Here is an 18,233-nt window from a genome sequence, read left to right as displayed (position 1 = left end):
TCGCCCCTCTGTTTCATGCTTACTTCCACTTCCTCTCAAGCCACTTTATAAAATATAGCTGGCGAACCCAAATGTAACGTCGTGTGCATTGTTTCAGTTAACGCTTAACTGTGGCAAAGCCGCACTTCTTTGGTGCCTGCCAGCTAGCAGCGCTGGGGGCTTTCAGTGACAATGCACAATGCTGTGCTGGCAGTTTGTCGTGGCTGAGAGCGAAGGGGCTGCATGTGGTGGTGGCGGGTAGCAGCCGTCGTGGCAACCGGGTGGCCGGGTGGTCTCTTTGCAGATTGTGGATGTGCCCCAGCGGGGAGCAGGGGACTCCTTGGCCGCTAGGGAGTCCCCCTGGTGCCAAGTGGTACGCTCGTCTCCTGGACGGCCCTTTTCTCTCTCTCTCTCTTTCCCGCTGCACCTCCTCTGTCACCTGTCCTCCTCCTCTCTCGTATGTGCTCTGTACTAGCTTCTCTCGCATGTGCGCTGCTGCACGAGGGTGTCGGTTCATTCTTGTGTGTCTAAAAGCAGCAGTAGTGCAATGTATCTAGGAGAGAAAAAAAAACCCCAAGGTGCTGTGGATTTCAACTGGGTAATTGGTTGGTTTGGTTTATGGGGTTTAACGTCCCAAAGCGACTAAGACTATGAGAGACGTCGTAGTGGAGGGCTCCGGAAATTTCGACCACCTGGGGTTCTTTAACGGGCACTGACATCGCACAGTACACGGGCCTCTAGAATTTCTCCTCCAAAGAAATTCAGCCGCATCTTTCCGGCGTCTTTCGGGTCAGCAGCCGAGCACCATAACCACTGAGCCACCGCTGCCTGATTGGGGAGCAATTACTCATTAGCGCTAATTACAGCGCCAGTCATCCTGGCAAGCTTAGGTGGTAATGCAACTACCTCGGACAGACGATGGTCCCGGGTTTGATGCCCTAATCGAGCTGACTGTCTTCCGCTGCTAAAGCTTCTGAGAAACCTGCGTAGCTTTCCTTTGTAGCCTTAGTGGCTGTGCTTGGGGGGATGCTAAGGAGTGATTACCCCCCCCCCCCCCCTCGCTAAAGCAATATATTGTGCAGTCCTCTTTGTTGGAAAAGAGAATGTAGCATTACTAACCTAATAACTAACTTTAGTTGACACAGTCATGTCGATGTAAGGTATTGAGTCACCACAGTGGTGCAGTAGTTATGGTGCTCAGCTGCTGACCCGAAAGGCACAGGTTCGATCCCTGCCACAGCGGTTGTATTTCGATTGAGGCGAAATGCTAGCGACTCATGCGTTGTGCGATATCCCTGCAGGTTAAAGAACCCCAGATGATCGAAATTAGAGCCCTCCACTACGGTGTCCTTCATGGGCTGAGTCGCTTTGGGACGTTAAATCCCATTAACCACTAACCATAAGCCATATATTGATGGAATTTGCTCTAAAGCACTGCACTAAAGGACAGCACTAAACGGCGCAAGTTAACAGCTTGTAAATCACTAATTACTAATTAGACCTGTTCTTGAGTATGCATCTACAGTGTGGTCACCTCATTTCACAAGTGATACCTCCAAATTAGAATCCGTTCAAAGGAAGAATGCCAGATTTATTTACAGCCGTTACGACCGTAGGTTTTCATCACTGTCTCATGCACACTTTCTATCACTGGCAACGTTGTCGTATCAACCTAGTTCCTTTCGTTCCTTCCTTAAATTGTTTTAAGTATTCTTTATTCCCCCAGACTATTGAAATATGGAGTAACTTAGTTGGCTCTTTGCGTTCATTGCCAACTAATCAATTTCATAAGGAACTGCCTAACCATGTTACTTGACATTGTTGTATTGAAACGCCCTGTGCTCCACCCCTGCCATGACACTAACGGTAGAGACGGGAGTATTTATAAATAAATTAAAATAAATTAAATGCAGGCCAGCTTCAAGTTGTCATTGGTGTCCCTTTAAATGAAAGCGCACCAGCTCTCGTGTGTATTGGTCGAAAAGAGAACGGTTATTTTGTGTCTTGCTGGCAAGAACAGTTGGTTGGCCAGGGTGACGCATACTTTTGAATTGTATTTGTGCTACCTTCATTCGCAAAGTAATGGTAGAGTCACATTCAACTTCTTCGTGTAGAGTTGCACGCTTTCAAGCAGAGCTAGCGTTACCCAAAAGGGAGTTGAGTGCGCCACTTGGGAGTTATATCAGTGCAGGGTGTGAGATGGTTGTATTGAGCCAAGGCCTCGTGGATGCTGGGGCTGCTTTTTAATTTTTTTTCTGTTTCTCATAAAAAAAAAAAAAATGAAGGTCCCACAGGCCTCCGACCCTGAGAGCAAGGAGTACCAGCAGAGGGAGTGGCGGTTTCTGCGGAACTCACGGATACGGGCGGCTGCGCAGGCGGAACGCCGGAGAACCGGTGAGACGGGTCTTGTTTCTCACATCCACTGCAGCTGCCCCGACTGGCACAGTGGCCAAATAAAAATTGAAGGGCAGATTACACTCTCGTGTAAGGCTGATGACACAGCGGTGCTGTTTGAGTTTGGTTCGACTAACCGTGATTATACTCGTTATTTCTATCTGTTGTCTATAGTATCCCCCTCAAGATCAACAAACATCTCAGTCATCAGTACGTACAAGTGTTTATTTCAGTACCACCCACGGACGTCTGACGCCCCCTGTCGGAGCGGGCAACTAATACAATAGTTGTCGTCTGCTCTCACAGGGGGTGTCAGTCATCCGTGGGTGACCTCGTTACTGCGAACACAGCCATCACTGCACACGACTAACGGAACAACCTCCGGCTTAAACAGCATCGCTGTTGAAAGGTTCTGCTTTGCTGCAGGCTAAGTTCAGGCTGAAGTTCCGGCATCGTCTATTGGTCGGCTGAATCAGCTGACCAGTGAAGGATGATGTCCCGCCTTTGTGTCTGCTGTGTTGTGTGGCTGGCTGTTTGGGGAGGAAAACTGGGGCCTTTGTCTAAGGGTGGTGAGGTGACCAGTGGAGCTACAAGCACAACAGGGAGTGGTGGTGGTGGAAATGTTTGTTGGTCGTGATGGTGGAAACGATGCATAACAGGTGGTGGTGATGGTGGTAATGTTGGTTATGATAGCAGAAAAGATGCATAAAGGGTGGTGGTGATGGTGGCAGAGTTGGTCATGATGGCGGAAACTATGCACAACAGGTGGTGGTGATGATGGCAATGTTGGTCATGATGGCGGAAACGATGGTCGTGGTGGCAGAAACGATGGTGGGGTTGTTATGGTGCAGCGGGAGTGCGCCTGGATGAGCAAGTGTTCTACAGCCGGTGCCCCAGCGTTCCCACCTGCCTGGCCTTCCACCCGTACGAGGCCGAGCTCTGTGTCGCCAACAGGGACTCGTACAGGTAGGGCCCTCCGGTGTTTTGATGCTCCTCTGTGGGCCTTGCCTCTGACGTGCAGCCACCATTTGTGTGTGAGTGGTCACGCATGATTGACACTCCGATTGTTTACTCTGCTGTCTGTGATGGAAGCCCTGTGCTCCGTAATCTGCGTTGTCTGTTGGCAAGAGCATTTAGGCCGTCCGAGGGGACCTTACCTCGTGTGGGCACACAGCAGATGTGTTTTGTGAATGTTTCTTCAGCAGAGGCTGAGTCTGGGAAAACTGCTCGCTTATCTGTTTGTTTGCTTTTTGCTGCCCAACGTGTGTTGCCACCCTGGGCGCCATTCGTGGTATAAGGGGCATTATGCACACAAGGTCACAAATCACGAGGGTGTCCGGTACAAAAAAAAAAAAGGGAGAGAAAGAAAAAGAAGGGAGAGTGTGGGATTAATGACGATTACGATGGGCAGCTATGGGGCAGTTTCGGTTTGTACCCGAATCCAACGCGCATGTGATTTTGAGACTTATTTTCCCTGAAAAAAGGTGTGCGTTGGAATTGTGTAAATACGGTATTTGAAATGGTGGCGAATATGCCCATCGCATAATATGAGCCCTTCAACGTGCAAAGCTAATTTGGACCAGACTAGTGCTTGTAGAAATTCTAGCCCACAGGGCTGTTTCAGGGCACTGGAAACCACCACTGTGCTGTCTAAGTGCTTGAGAGTACCTGTGAGAGACAGCATGAAACTGGCAGAAATCGCCAGCTACTCACTGCGCAGACTCTGCCTCTCAATGGCGCTGTGATCATCAGCAGGACATGACTGCTGATTGGTCGGTACCAGCAGCTCCGCTTTCATTCCAGCATGCGTTTCACTCACTGATGTGGGAATTGCTTTGTGCAGCCTGTGGGACGACCATGGAAACGTGCAGAGCTGTCACCTGAACGAGAACCCCGCGCAGACGCGGATCACAGCCCTGACATATCTCAACGCACACGATATCCCACTGCTGCTGCTGGGGTCAGGTATGCATCCGACTGCTTATCTGCTTGACACATGATAATAGTGAGCTTCGATTGCTGGTAACCTCACCTCTGCCTGTGAATTCTGTGTTTTGTTTTCATCTTTGGCCTTTACATTTGATGCAAGGACGCAGTTTGTGTTGCACTAGTGAACAACCTTTAAGTGCAGCATGTCCAGATCCAGTGTGCTGCTGCTGACAGCTTGGCATGTTTTGCCCCAACAGATGACGGAGCAGTCCGGGTCTGGCGAAACTACAGCGCAAATAGCCGAGAGCTGGTGACTGCCTTTCAGGCACTCGGGGATGTGCCGATGACAGCAAGAGGTAACCGCAAGACTCCCTTCCTTGTCCGAGTGCTGGGGTGTCTTAAGGTGGTTTTTACACCCACCCTAGCAGCATTTTTGTGGTTGAGCACTGAGGCCTCGGGGGAGGCTAAGTAAGACTGTCTTTTCAACCCTTTGAAGTGAAATGTTTGGGGAGCATAGTGAACCTAAGGGATGTTGCTTAAAGGGACACTGAGGAGAAATTAAAGTTGGCTTGTATCGACAGAATACCAGATCCTGATTACAAAAACGCCACTCATACTGACAACAAAGCTCTTGTAAAGTAGAAAAGAGCAAGAACCAAAATACAGGTATCGCCGCCACAGGCCAAACTCACAAGTACAAGCTTCATGACATCATAGGACAAAACAGTGTTGCTAGAACCAATGGTTCTAGCAACACTAGGACACGAGAAGCCACGAATCATTGAGGCGCAGCCAATGCATGCGCAAATCTCCTTGACGTCGCCAGATGGCGCCACGTACCCAGCAGCTACACGCGCACCTGCAGCATCGAGACCAATCAGCGCCTGCTTAACGGCGGGCTCCCGATATTCCGCTAACGGTAACAAGGTACACGGTATGCTAAAGGTGCCTGTTTGCGAGAACTTCGTTGACGACTTCGAAAATGGGATCCATCGTAACGCTGGCAAAACGCCAGTGCAAACGTAAACGAAGCGACGGTGGCGACGGCCGCTATAGCCGATAGATGCCTTCAACATGTGGCCGGCGGTAGCTTTCTTTTCGGCTTCTGCTAGGCCGCTCTGCTGGCCACCAGAAATCACGGAGTCTGCGTTACGTCATGTGTACGTCATGTTTCACGTCACTTAGTCCTGTGTCCTCATAAAAGAATCCCAAGTATGAATCAGAGCGGCGGGAAAAACTTTTTCTACTTTGAATCCAAATTTCTTAGAAATAAATGCATCTTTCGCTGCCGGCCAAGTGGTAACAAAGCCATGAAATGCCGAACTATCGGACTTTGCTATAAAAGAAATATTAATAGAGCTCTCCTCACTGTCCCTTTAAACCAGCGACAATATGACCTGCCAAAAAAAAAAAAGTGGTTCATCTCCCTGGGACCTGTGCTGCATTCAGAAACCTGAACCATGCTACACCTGTGACTGTGCACACTGTTGTTCACACTGTCTGCTTTCTTTAGTGAAGGTGGGCTGCTTTTGAGCATAGTGCACGTGCCAGGGATTGGTAGCATTCAACCACATGTAACTAGTCATGGTGGTCGGTAGTTATAAGATGGTTCTCGGGATATGGAGGAAGTTGCAGTGAACACTCTTCAGACTTTGCTTCGAGCCAGTACAGTCCTTCTTTTTTTTTTCTCTAATTGCGGCATATTTATTTTCCTCATCTCTTGCAAAGCCTTCAAGTGATCGTGGCACTGATCTGTTGCAGGGTGTTTGTATTGCTGACATTAAAGGGGCTCTGAAAGCCCTCAATAAAATTATGCCATGCCTAGGATGTTAAAGGATGCCACTTCGCAAATATTCTCCAGGAAGAATTTTTTAATGTTTTGTGGAAACTGAGTTATCTGTAGTCAAAATTTTAATTTTCCACGTCTCTGTGCCTTCCCCTCTGTGCCTTCCTGCAGCACTGTTTGCTGCAAGGTGCGAAAGCAGGAATTTTTAAAAATGTATTGCAAATTATCTGCCCGCTTTCGAGATTGGCGAGAACGCTCGGCAGCCTGTACTTTACTTGATAAAACCATTGCATAGCCAACCTTGAGGTTAAGAAGTTTGCGGGGATACGGTGGCCGCAACTGGCAAAGGACAGGGTCAATTGGAGAGACATGGGAGAGGCCTTTGCCCTGCAGTGGGCGCAGTCAGGCTGATGATGATGATAGCCAGTCTCAGCCGCCCCTTTTCAGGGGGCCCTTTAATCTCGCATAGCCGTGCAGTAGTGGCAGCCCACATGTCTGTCGCTGATGCTTCCAGGCTCTGGCATGGTGCTGGACTGGGATCAGGAGACGACCACCCTCATCACGTCCGGCGATGTCAAGGTGATCCGCGTGTGGGACACCAACCAGGAAAAGAAAGTGCTGGTGGGTGCCTGCTTAGTATGCCTCGTCATATGTCGGCAGCCATGCAGTGTTGTTTGACAACGCCGGTTGCCTTGCAAAACTAGTGTTACTGTGCAGCTCAGTCTGTTACCAGTTTATGGGCACAGTGAATTAGTATTAGAGCACAGCTCTTAAGCACCCGTTCCTGGGTTGAGCAACGGTGTTGGCCTTGGCATAGCCAACAGAACGAACGAGGAGCAAAGCGGCGGATAAAAGTGGCGGGAGGGAAGAGAGCATGAGCAGGAAAGCGGAGAAGGAGAGGGTATGGTGAGAGCGGTGCCCGTAGCATGCTCCGTCTGCGTTGGCTGCTGCGAAATGCCCTGTTGCTGCCGAGGTCTAGTGCTGCCGTCATTTGGCACTGCCGGTTATGTGTGCAATCGCCTTTTGTTGAAATACTTCAACAGCTGCACTCATATTTTGCATTACCAAGTATGAAACCTCGTTAAACCGTAGCTGGCCGGAACCCGGAAAAAGTACGTACTAACCGGTAGTACCGCTTAACAGGAGTAGCATAAAATCGCCCACTTACCTGCCAAAAAACAAAACCAGAGATCAGTAGTAGTTGAAAGAAGGAAAAAAAAACATGCAGCCTTTATTTTGCACTGAAAAAGTCGGCAATCTTCGTTTGACGCCGCGGTGTTCTGGCAGCGACAACAGCAGCCTCAAACTCATTTAGGCCGCGAGCCAGCTTCTCGGCCAGTCCCCTTTTTTCAGCGAACAGCCGCATCACGTTTACAGCGCGCGCAGCCTCTGCCACTGTTGGGCCCGAATCACACTCACTTTCCGCGTCGTCCTCATCACTGTCCGTTGCCGACACTTCGGCCACAACTGAGGCAACAATGGCTTCGTCGGACAAGTCCGGCGAAGTTTCCACTTCGCTGTCGACGTCCCTGAAGTCTGATAAGGTAATGGCTTCTGAAGCACCTTCCCTCTCAAGAACTTCAGCGAGCAGGCCATCACAAGCTTGGTCTGCGATGTTGCCGATGTCGCTTGCGTCGTCTGCGTCACTCGGTTCACTGAAACCTGCACGCTTGAAACAGTTCTGCACGGTTGCAGACTCTACTTGTCGCCATGCGTATTCCAGCAGGTGAATCGCGCCCAGCAGGTCAATGGCGTACACCTTGTCACTTTCGAGCGCTAGCAGCATCCTGCGCAGCAGGTTTTTTCTGTACAGCTGCTTAACAGCTCGAATGATCCCTTGGTCCAAGGGCTGGGCGATCGCTGTAGTGTTCGGCGGCAAAAAAACTAACTTCAGCGCCTTTAGATCATCCAGTGCGACGTGCGCCGATGCATTGTCGAGAATCATGACAACACTTCTTCCTTTCGCCTCAAAACGGCGGTCAATGAGGCGCATATTCTCTTCAAAAAGTTTCCCGGTCATCCACGCTTTCGTGTTGCTTTTGTAGAAGACTCCTGACGGCAGTCGGGCGCTCTTGAAACATCTCGGCTTCGCTGACTTTCCAATTACAAGAAGCGGCAATTTCTCGGTTCCCGACATATTTACTGCGAATGCAACCGAAATCCGGTCCTTCGCATGCTTACCGCCGGTGCACAATTCACCCTTGAACGCAAGCGTTCTATTTGGCAGCAGCTTGAAAAACAGCGCAGACTCGTCCATATTAAAAATATCATCAGGCGCGTAGTCCTTCAAGATTTGTCCCAGCTGGCCATTCCTCCAATCTTCAGCGCCATCCACGTCAGCTGTGGCGCCTTCTCCAGCTACGGTCTTTGTGCTGATGCCATGCCTCGCTTTAAACCTCGCCAGCCAGCCATTGCTGCACACGAAGTTGTCGTGGTCCAGCTGTAAGGCGAAAACCCGGGCCTTCTCAACGAGGAGAGGTCCACTGACAGGCAGATTTTTTGCGCGAGCTGCTTTCAGCCATCGCACCAGCGCCTCCTCCACATCCGGAAATGTTGAGCCTCGCACTCGACATCTTTTCCCACTGGCGGCAACATTGCCGAGCAGCTTTTCTCTGGCGTTCCATATGCCACAAACAGTTGTCAGCGGTAGATCTCTCTCGCGCGCCAACACAGACCTCTTCGCTCCACTCTCGATGGCACGCACTATCTCCAACTTGTCTTTGATGCTGAGCACCCGGTGCTTCTGGCCAAGCTTCGGCATGACGGGAACCGCGAAATCGCTCAACCTCCCGGCGCACTCCGCTCAAAGAAACGTCGCACGTGCGAAAGCTGACTGGGCTGACGCTATTGGAACCGCGAAATCGCTCAACCTCCCGGCGCACTCCGCTCAAAGAAACGTCGCATGTGCGAAAGCTGACGGGGCTGACGCTATTGGAACCGCGAAATCGCTCAACCTCCCGGCGCACTCCGCTCAAAGAAACGTCGCACGTGCGAAAGCTGACGGGGCTGACGCTAGCGCGGCCGTTGTTCAGGAATTTACAAGCATTCGCAGCGGGCGGAGGCAAAATAAGGTCTGAACCATTGAGGTGTGCGGGGGGGGGGGGGGGGGGGGGGGGGAGGAGGGCGGGTGATGTTCGCGCGGACTGGCCCAAAATCGGGCCTGCTAGGGGAGGTGGGTGGATGTGCCACTCCGGTAGTTTATGGCCTCCGCGATCGGCTCCGGCGGCTCGCCGTCGCGGAGGCCACAGGTAGTTATTGCTGCCGCTGCAAAAAAACCCCCAAAGATGGCGCTAGTTGTATCATTTCCAACTTTGGCGACAATTTGTCATTGGCTGTGTGGCTTGCCGTCCCGTCGGCGGTATTTACGAAAGATTGTTGCGCCGCTAGCAGAACCGTCCTTTGGGTCAGTGCTACCGGCGTGAAGTCGTCACGCGTGAGTGCGACGAAAAGTGAAAATGGTACGTGCTAACCGATACGACCGCGATAAGCTGGTACGTTTTATGCGGATGCAAAATGCATTATGTTCAATGGGTGCTCAGTCGGGGACTTGACTTTACTACTTTTAAAACGGAAGTACTGTTTAAGCGGGTACGTTTTAACGAGGTTTTACTGTACTATAAACGTCCAGTCAATTTTTTTTTTTTCGTGCAGTGGTATTTAGGTGCAGTTATATGCCTTTACTATGTGACAAACATGGGACAGTATAAGGGTGCCATTGTTATTGGTGGTGGGGTGTGCCGATGAGCTGGCTCCAAGAGCACGTGGCCTCTCAAGCAAATGGGCCTCTCAGACAGCCCTCTGTTTAAATAAGTGATAACTCGTCTTAGAAACGGAATCTCGAACCCAAGTCTGGCACTTGGGCACCTGAAATTTGTTCCACGGCTATCCTGATTTGCTAAGCTGACTGGGTTGCATTCTTGAAGGAAGGCACATGATGTCAGTGTGCTGTGTGGTGCAGCGCCGGTTTTGGGGAACATGTGCATTCCATGCTGTGGTGCTGCTGTCATCGTCCAGCCATAATGACACATTCAATGGCGCTTCACTCATTGAAGCAGCAGCCGCGTCACCTCAGCAGGGCCACAATGTGTCCCTTTGGTTACTGTTGTCGTACAGAAGAAGCATGCTCGCACAGAAGTGACGAGGCGGCTAAAATGGAATGGGCAATCGGGCAGAATTTTATCATACCTACCAAAGCTAAGGCTTAAAAAGGGCAAGCCAATGGCCACCCCAAGTGGGAGAATTGGGAATTTTCGCACTCATCGTGTGTAAGATGGTGGAGGGAAGCGCTACCGATGGGCATCAGTGGTAATGGTAGGCAGAAAAAGCTCCCACACATTGGTGCCTAAAGCTGAGCGAAAGGTAAACTATGGCCACAAATTTTGTTTGAATGGAGAGGCCATGTAAGAATGGGAGGATGAAACCAAAGCAGGCTCAACGAGGTCTTCACGGGGCATTAAAGAGACCCAGCTAGAGCAGCTACTCCATATATGGTGTTGCATGATATTTTCTTAGGCAGATCTTAATGAGTGCATCCTCCTGTAGATGGATGCCTCTTAGAGGCAGGTCTGTGCGTTATAGGCCTTTGCACCCTGTGTGCAGCCCAGACTGACCTCGGAGGTTCGTTGCAGGACATGCCCACTGGTGCCGACTACCCCATCACGAGTCTGTCCATTGACCACGAGGGGTCCCTGCTGGTGGCTGGTTGCGGGGATGGAACCATCCGGGTCTACGACCGAAGGCTACCGCCGGCCGACTGGTGCGTGCTGGTCTCATTCAGTTACTGGTACCTTGCTTTCAGGTGCACTACCTGAAAGAGTTGTTGAAAAAGAAAATGACCCCAAACACACATCGCTGACAACCTCTCCGTGTAGCTCTAGCTCTGGCCAAAGCAAGATTTATGTCTACAGCGTGCTCTTTTGTATTTAGTTCTTCATGATTCCGTGCTCGCTCACCTTCCCTTGATCGACATCCCTTGCAGTTGCCAACCTTTCTTTGAGCAATTTTGCTGCTTATTGATCACACACAGGTTAGGGCACACCAGTGTAGCAGTAATGAAAATTACGACAAAATTGCAAGGGAGACCAGCCATTGGAGGCTAACGGAAATCACAGATGATAAAAGCAGCTTTTTGTGCTCACGTGCTATTCCATCCTGACAGATTAGTAGTTCGACGAGTGGGAAATCGCGCTGACCAAACTGCCTACCGTCTGGTTGTATTGGATTATGGTTCACCACATGTTGCAGACGTCTTGTTTAGGACCATATTGTTTAGGACATAAAATTGTCTGTTCCCGCTCATTGCTTTCAAAAACAGTTTAGAAGTGGCAGCTTGCACCTAGAAAGTGCTCCACACATCTGGGGGGGGGGGGGGGGGTTTGTCGTTACAATTGTTCTGCCTCGTACAAGTATTGGTCACTCTTGGCTGCCGTTAATGTTGCAGAGAAGCCAGTTGTGTGGCATGTGTGACCCGCCAGTGTGACTGTACCTTGAGTCTACGTCAGATGTTTCACATAAATGTGATGTGGCTAAGCGTGTATGTAAACACATCCCTTTCTGTTGCTCAGCCGCATCATGACCCTGCGTGAGCACACCAGCTGGATTGTGAACGTGCACCTGAACGTGCGGGAGCGGCGCATCACCAGCGGCTGCGTGACGGGCGACGTGCGCTTCTGGGAGCTGGGCCAGAGCTGCTCCACCCACGCCCTCTCCACGCATGTGGACATGACTGCCATGGCCGTCCACCCCGCCTTCGACGCATTCGCATGGTACTCTTTTCCCCTTGCTCTGGTTTTAATGCGAAAGCATTTCTTGGCTGTGTCGATGGGGTCGTGTCACCAACACGTGTCCGCAAAACGTGTCCGCAGCAGTTGTGACGTTCTCAGAAGAGGTAGCATCAAACGAGTGGTTGTAACCGAAAGAGGATGATGCGAGGATGCTGCGCAAAAATAAGTTCTCTCATATTTATAACGAGCCCCTCATTCCCCTTTTCTTCTCTGCTTAATTGCTTAACGAGGGCCTCGGTTCTGCAAGCCTTGACGCCATAGGAAGCATAAGAGGGTTCTCACACAGCTTCCACCCTCGCCGTTCGATGACGTTCTACGTCACATCAGCGGTAACTCAGGACGAGCTACGTCCGCCGCTTAAGAACGTGGGTGGCGCTGGTGAACACTCCCAAGGTGAGGTTATTTGTACACATAACTACCCCCGAAAGCAGAAGGTTTGACAGCCGTCGCCGTAGCTCAGTGGTAGAGCACCGGACGCGTAATTCGGAGGTCGTGGGTTCGGATCCCGCCGGCGGCATGTGGTTGTTTTTTCTTCTGCTTTTCTAATCAATTAGCTTTAAGCGATAACATATTCAGTAATATTATAAATTGAACACCACGAAATAAATAAATTAAAAATCCCCTGTGTCCCTTGGTTTCTGTGGCTGTTGGCTTCTCTCATATGTTGATGGAGTGATTAGTTAATTAAGTAGAGCCAAGAATGTCGGAAAAAAAACCCACCGAAATAGCATGGACGTCGATGTAGTGAGTGGACAGGGAAACAGCCATGGATGGCAAAATAGTGGAAAAATAGACAGAGGAGTGAAAGTAAAGCTTGAAATTAATTGAAATGTATTTGATGAGTGATAATTAGTGGAACAAAAAGCTTCATTGTCGTAGACTAATTGGTTAATTATCAGCAAAAACCATTGGGTGGTTGAATAGACTGGACGGGTGTATAGTAAGTGGACAGGAAAGCAACCACGGCGCCAAATTTAAAAAACAAAATTGGTTGATTGAGATAAAAGAAAGTATAATCAGAGTGCATAAATCGATCTTTAATTAAAGCATAAGATAATTACGCTAGTTCAGTCGTTAAATTAATTAACAAACAAAAAGAAAATGATAGAGAGGCGAAGAGTGCCAAGGAGGCATCAATGCTTTTGTATTCTCCCAGTGCGGGTCACCACAGTGATCTCCAATTTTATTGTGCTTTTTGTCATGTGCACCTCACTGCACATGGAGGTGAATGGTAATCGCTGAAAAGGGCTGGCTTGGAGTAGCGAAGGCTGTCTAGACTGGGACCTTCGTATGGAAGCCTTACTGACTGCTGCGGTACCATGTGGGCATTTCCTAGCAGTTGTTTCGAGTTTAGGGCTCCCAAACTATACTGAGCTTGATGGAATTGTGTTGCTGCCTGGCGAAGCTAATGGCTGTCATATGCAGCACTGTCACCACTGCCACTGTTGCCCGATTTTTATCTTCGGCTAGAATGTAAGGAACGCATCACATGCTGCATCCAACTACTTTAGATAGACCACTCAGCGTCACTTTCACTTTACTATTGGATATATTAGACATGCTGTAAGTGCACCCGCTCACTTCTTTATCAGTTTTACTCAGTTTTGATTGTAATACTCTGGCCTCACCAAGGTTGCACTTTTGCAACTATGCTCGTTATTTTTGTTGCAGAATGGTAAATTGCTTGAGCAATTGAAAATTTTGCACTTTACATGCTCTGTCAACTCACTAGACTACTGACTCGATAACGGCGCAAGTAGAAGTAGTGATCTCTTAGTGGATTGTTAGGCATGAAATTAGAGGTGCACTGAAGAGGAATCTGAACTTGTGTTTTTGCCGCGGGAACTCGATCTACACGTTCCGAGCTTTCTTAGAAACTGTAATTTACTCCCCTGTGTGGCCGATTTCCCCAATTAAATCGAATTAACGTTCGGCTCCCGCCTTTTTTTTTTTAATTCTCCCCCGTACGGTGGGCAGAGTTGACCAACGCATGGAGCGCCTTTCACGCAGTCCCGTAGCGGCTTGCCGCTCTGCCATCGGTGGAGTAATACGTAGTAGTCCGTAGTAGCAAATAGTCCGCACGTATTTTTATTTCTTCGGGCTTATTTTGCGGCTATATTATCTGCGAATGAAACTATTTATTCATGGAAACCTAAAAAACAAAATAAAGCGAAAGCAAAGCCTCCACGGGACTGGGTGAAAGGTGCTCCACGCGTTGGTCGACTCCACCCACCGTACGAGGCAGAATTAAAAAAAAAAAGGCGGGAGCCGGACGTTAATTCGATTTAATTGGGGAAATCGGCCACACAGGGCAATAAGTCAATGTTTCTAAGAATGCTAGGAACGTGTAGGTCGAGTTCCCGCGGCAAAAAGACATGTTCAGAATCCTCTTCAGTGCACCTTTAAGGATGGTGGTGTATCAACACCAGAACTGCACTCCATGTAAATAAATGTGTTCAGAAGGGCACACTTCTTATTTCAAATGTGTAGCATTGGCCTGTGATGTCTGACTTCTCGTGGCAGCCATTCAGAGTCTGTAAAAAGGTGGCATTGCAGTTCACCGTGAGGGCACTAAGGCATGGTCCACCACTGCTAGTAGGGGGTTTGTGCTAGGGTTGACATTTACGGGACCTCTGAGTTGAACACTTACTCTGAATCCCGAGTGCTGCCAGTGCTAGAGTGGTCCCACTGAGTCAGCAGCCTTGGGTGCTCCCTTTGCAGTGGTTCGGCCAGCCAGCAGATCAGTGTGTTCAACAAGGAAGGGGACAACATGGGCTCCATTCGCCACCATGACTGGTTCATCAACCAGCGCGTGGGTCCCGTCTCCTGCTTGGCCTTCCACCCGTACAAGGTGATTGTCAGGAGCTTTGACTGAAGATTTGGTTGGTTGGTTGGTTTGTTTGATGGGGTTTAACGTCCCAAAGCGACTCAAGCTATGAGAGACGCCGTAGTGGAGGGCTCCGGAAATTTCGACCACCTGGGGTTCTTTAACGTGCACTGACATCGCACAGTACACGGGCCTCTAGAATTTCTCCTCCAAAGAAATTCTAGCCGCCGCGGCCGGGATCGAACCCGCGTCTTTTGGGTCAGCAGCCGAGCACCATAACCGCTGAGCCACCGCGGCGGCTCCCTTATGGGTTTGATGGGCTATGTTTGTTGATGGGTCGTCTGGGGCCAGTGGAGGTTTTCTTGGAGGGAGCTTCCTGGGCTTTCGAAGGCATCAAAGCTAATGTGAATTCTTAGGGGGTGGGCGATTTTGGGGGCTCTTAGTAAATTAGATATTTCACCTAAAAAAGTGGGCGGGCGATATTTCAGGTGGGGCTGTTCTCTTAGAACTTTACGGTATGCAGCTGCGCTTGAGCATCAGCATTGCCAGAGAAACCCAGTATCTATGTTTAAAATTCCCCATTTTCAATTCGCTGTGCACTGCTCGAGCGCTTGTCTGTTCACTTGAACTGCATCGTTAGAAAAGGAGGGAACGGGTTGCGAAAGGGAAAGGAAAGGGTCAGTGCGCCAAAAGCTGACTGCTAGTTACCACCCCAGTTTATTCGCATTGATCTTGTGCCCGACCTTCAAGCCGTTCTTGTCCGCCGCGGTGGCTAGTGGTTATGGTCCTTGGCTGCTGACCTGGAAGACGTGGGTTCGATCCTGGCCACGGCAGCCGAATTTCGATGGAAGTGAAATTCTAGAGGCCTGTGTACTGTGCGATGTGAGTGGTCATTAAAGGAGGTGGGGGGGGGGGGGGGGGTGCTCAGTGCATGACCACATTGACCTCCGACTATGGTGATGTTGGCCGATACAGATGATCAGGCTACTGACACCTGGATAAAAAACTAACTACAGTAGAACCCCGCTATAGTAAACTTGGTTATAGTAAAAACTCTGATATAGTAAATTGAAGCTGCAGTCCCATTTCGCCGTCCAAGGATGACTGTTAATTTTTTATTATTTTTTTTCAGTTATAGTAAGAATTTTTTTCGGTTATAGTCGCGATTTTTTTTTTTTTTTTCAAAGAAACGGCTATGGTAAAGAGTGTCTGGCCATGGCGATGTACTGTGATGACATCGCGGCAAGCGCGAAGTCTAGGATCGCAAAGCAAATAGGTACCGAATGCGGTCTTTGACATAGCTTCACTGCCGAGCTGAGAACTACTAGGAGAAGCCAACTTTTGGAAGGCATTGAGGCCGTGAGGCAAAGCGCGCGGCACGCACAGAAAAAGTAAAGTCTGCTATGGAAGTAGAAAGAAGCCGGCGTGGGTTGTTGAGAAAGGAGAGCCAGTAAAAGTGCAGTGAGGAGTAGAAAAGGGAATACTACCTTTTAAATGATGCTGAAGCTACAGAAGACGATGCCGTGATCATGGAAAGCTTTGGTTTTCAGGTGGAATCGAACTCGCTTTATTTTTATAGCCATTTTTGTAGAAATTGGACAAAGAGCCCTAGAAAAGGTGCATTGGCATGGCCAAGGAATTATGCCTGCCGCTTTCTACGCTGTCTACGAATATCGGTCAGCGCGACAAAATTATGAAAAATGTGCAGTGCTTTGGCGTAAACTCCAAAGAAGAGAAGACTGCCCAACATGTGAAGTTAGAAGTTCTCCTTGCGTGGTTTAAAGTGCCGACATACGCATCTTACTTGTGAATTCACCCAGTGATGGTGACACTCAGCTTTTAAAAGCTTTGTTTTTGATGAGAAGTGGTGCCCTGTCAATGCAGGCCAACTTCTCATTTTTCCTCAGTGCGCTTTTAAGCTGGCTGTACTAACCTTGTTCACTGATGCAGTTAACCTTCAGGCCATGCACAACATATATGTGTGTGTGAACCTGTGTGGACTGATGTGTTCACTAATGCAGTTAACCTGCAGACCATGCAAAACATGTATGCATGTGTGAACCTATGTAAACTGATGTGTTCACTGATGCAGTTAAGCTGCAGAACATGCACGACATGTATATGTGTGCATGAACCTGTGTGGTTCATGCACACATATAGGTGAGTAGGTGAGTACCGGTATCCTACCGGTACTCACCTATGGGGCAGAAACGTGGAGGCTAACAAAGAGGGTTCAGCTTAAGTTAAGAACAACGCAGCGAGCTATGGAAAGGAAAATGATAGGTGTAACGCTAAGAGATCGAAAGCGGGCGGAGTGGGTGAGGGAACAAACGCGGGTTAATGACATCTTAGTTGAAATCAAGAGGAAGAAATGGGCTTGGGCAGGACATGTAATGCGAAGGCAAGATAACCGCTGGTCATTAAGGGTCACGGAGTGGATTCCAAGAGAAAGCAAACGTAGCAGGGGACGGCAGAAAGTTAGGTGGGCGGATGAGAGTAAGAAGTTTGCGGGGATACAGTGGCGGCAACTGACAAAGGACAGGGTTAATTGGAGAGACATGGGAGAGGCCTTTGCCCTGCAGTGGGTGTAGTCAGGCTGATGATGATGATGAACCTGTGTGGACTGATGCACCTTAAGAGTTTGCTTTGGTGCCAGATTCACTTTTTGCTCGTGCAAAGGCCCTTTCATTGCTTTGGCCAAGAATGAGTGATGTGGAGTGCAGTGCAGTGCCTGCCCATGCTCATACGGTTCTTTTTTCCCAGATGTGCCTGGCATCGGGAAGCACCGACTCCATCATTGGAGTGTACACGACCGACCGGAAGCACTGACGAACGGCCCCCGTCATAGACGCCCTCGCCACGTGGGTGCTTTACTGACACGGGCAGCGGGTGTGAGCAGCTGTGCCTTAACCCAATGGAGAGTGCCCCCCCTGGTAGCCGCCGGTGCTTTTCCGACCTGGAAGGCACCCCCCCACCTTTGGACACTTCAGCGACACCACTGTTTTGCGCAGGAGACGTTGGTAACTGTCTCACCCTGTGCACAGTGTAATATGCAAGAGGTGGCTGGCAACCAGGACGCCATTGTTTAGTGCTCACTTGCTCTCTGCTCAGGGGACTAGAAAATGCCGCTTAGTGATGTGACTGCGTATTGCTGTTTACAGCGGAGCACGGATGGCCAGTGCTTGGCCCTTGACCGATCAACTTATTTGCAGCTGTTGTCTGAGCAGCATACGCAACTGGCCCTGCGGTTAGTTCTTTGTTTTATAAGCGGATATTTTGCGAGGTTAGCGTTGTAGTTAGCTTTGCAACGAAAGTGCTTTGTCGCTGGTAGCCTGCTCTCGTGTGTGTCTTGGCTCGTCACCCGGTCAGAGACTGTGCCTGAAGCGGAGAGCTGCACTTCTTTCTGACCGGAGCGGGTTCACAGCCGTTCAAGTGCAGCTTCAGAATGCTGCTGCTTGCAGTTCTTGATTCGGAAGGCAACTGCACCGTAGTCATTGCGATGCCGTGGCCAACTTTCCGAACTGCAACCATGGTC

At 49.6% G+C, this 18,233-nt stretch overlaps 1 protein-coding gene across 1 annotated transcript in view; it reads left to right on the top strand.

The window, feature by feature from the left end:
* raptor (regulatory associated protein of MTOR complex 1) overlaps positions 1 to 18,028 on the top strand; it is a 46,441-nt gene extending 28,413 nt beyond the window's left edge. The window contains 10 exon segments of the mRNA XM_089541132.1: positions 284 to 352; positions 2,265 to 2,373; positions 3,225 to 3,339; positions 4,217 to 4,338; positions 4,560 to 4,658; positions 6,603 to 6,709; positions 10,717 to 10,844; positions 11,653 to 11,853; positions 14,593 to 14,722; positions 17,462 to 18,028. Of these exon segments, the coding sequence (XP_089397258.1) occupies positions 284 to 352; positions 2,265 to 2,373; positions 3,225 to 3,339; positions 4,217 to 4,338; positions 4,560 to 4,658; positions 6,603 to 6,709; positions 10,717 to 10,844; positions 11,653 to 11,853; positions 14,593 to 14,722; positions 17,462 to 17,527 (1,146 nt within the window). The 3' untranslated portion in view covers positions 17,528 to 18,028.
* Positions 18,029 to 18,233: the final 205 nt, after the last annotated feature.

The sequence above is a fragment of the Amblyomma mixtum genome, chromosome 4 (genome assembly GCF_055824585.1).
Source record: "Amblyomma mixtum isolate Tamu chromosome 4, ASM5582458v1, whole genome shotgun sequence".
Classification (NCBI taxonomy): Eukaryota; Metazoa; Arthropoda; class Arachnida; order Ixodida; family Ixodidae; genus Amblyomma; species Amblyomma mixtum.
Note: the sequence above shows the minus strand (reverse complement) of the source record. Positions and strands in the feature narration are given on the sequence as shown.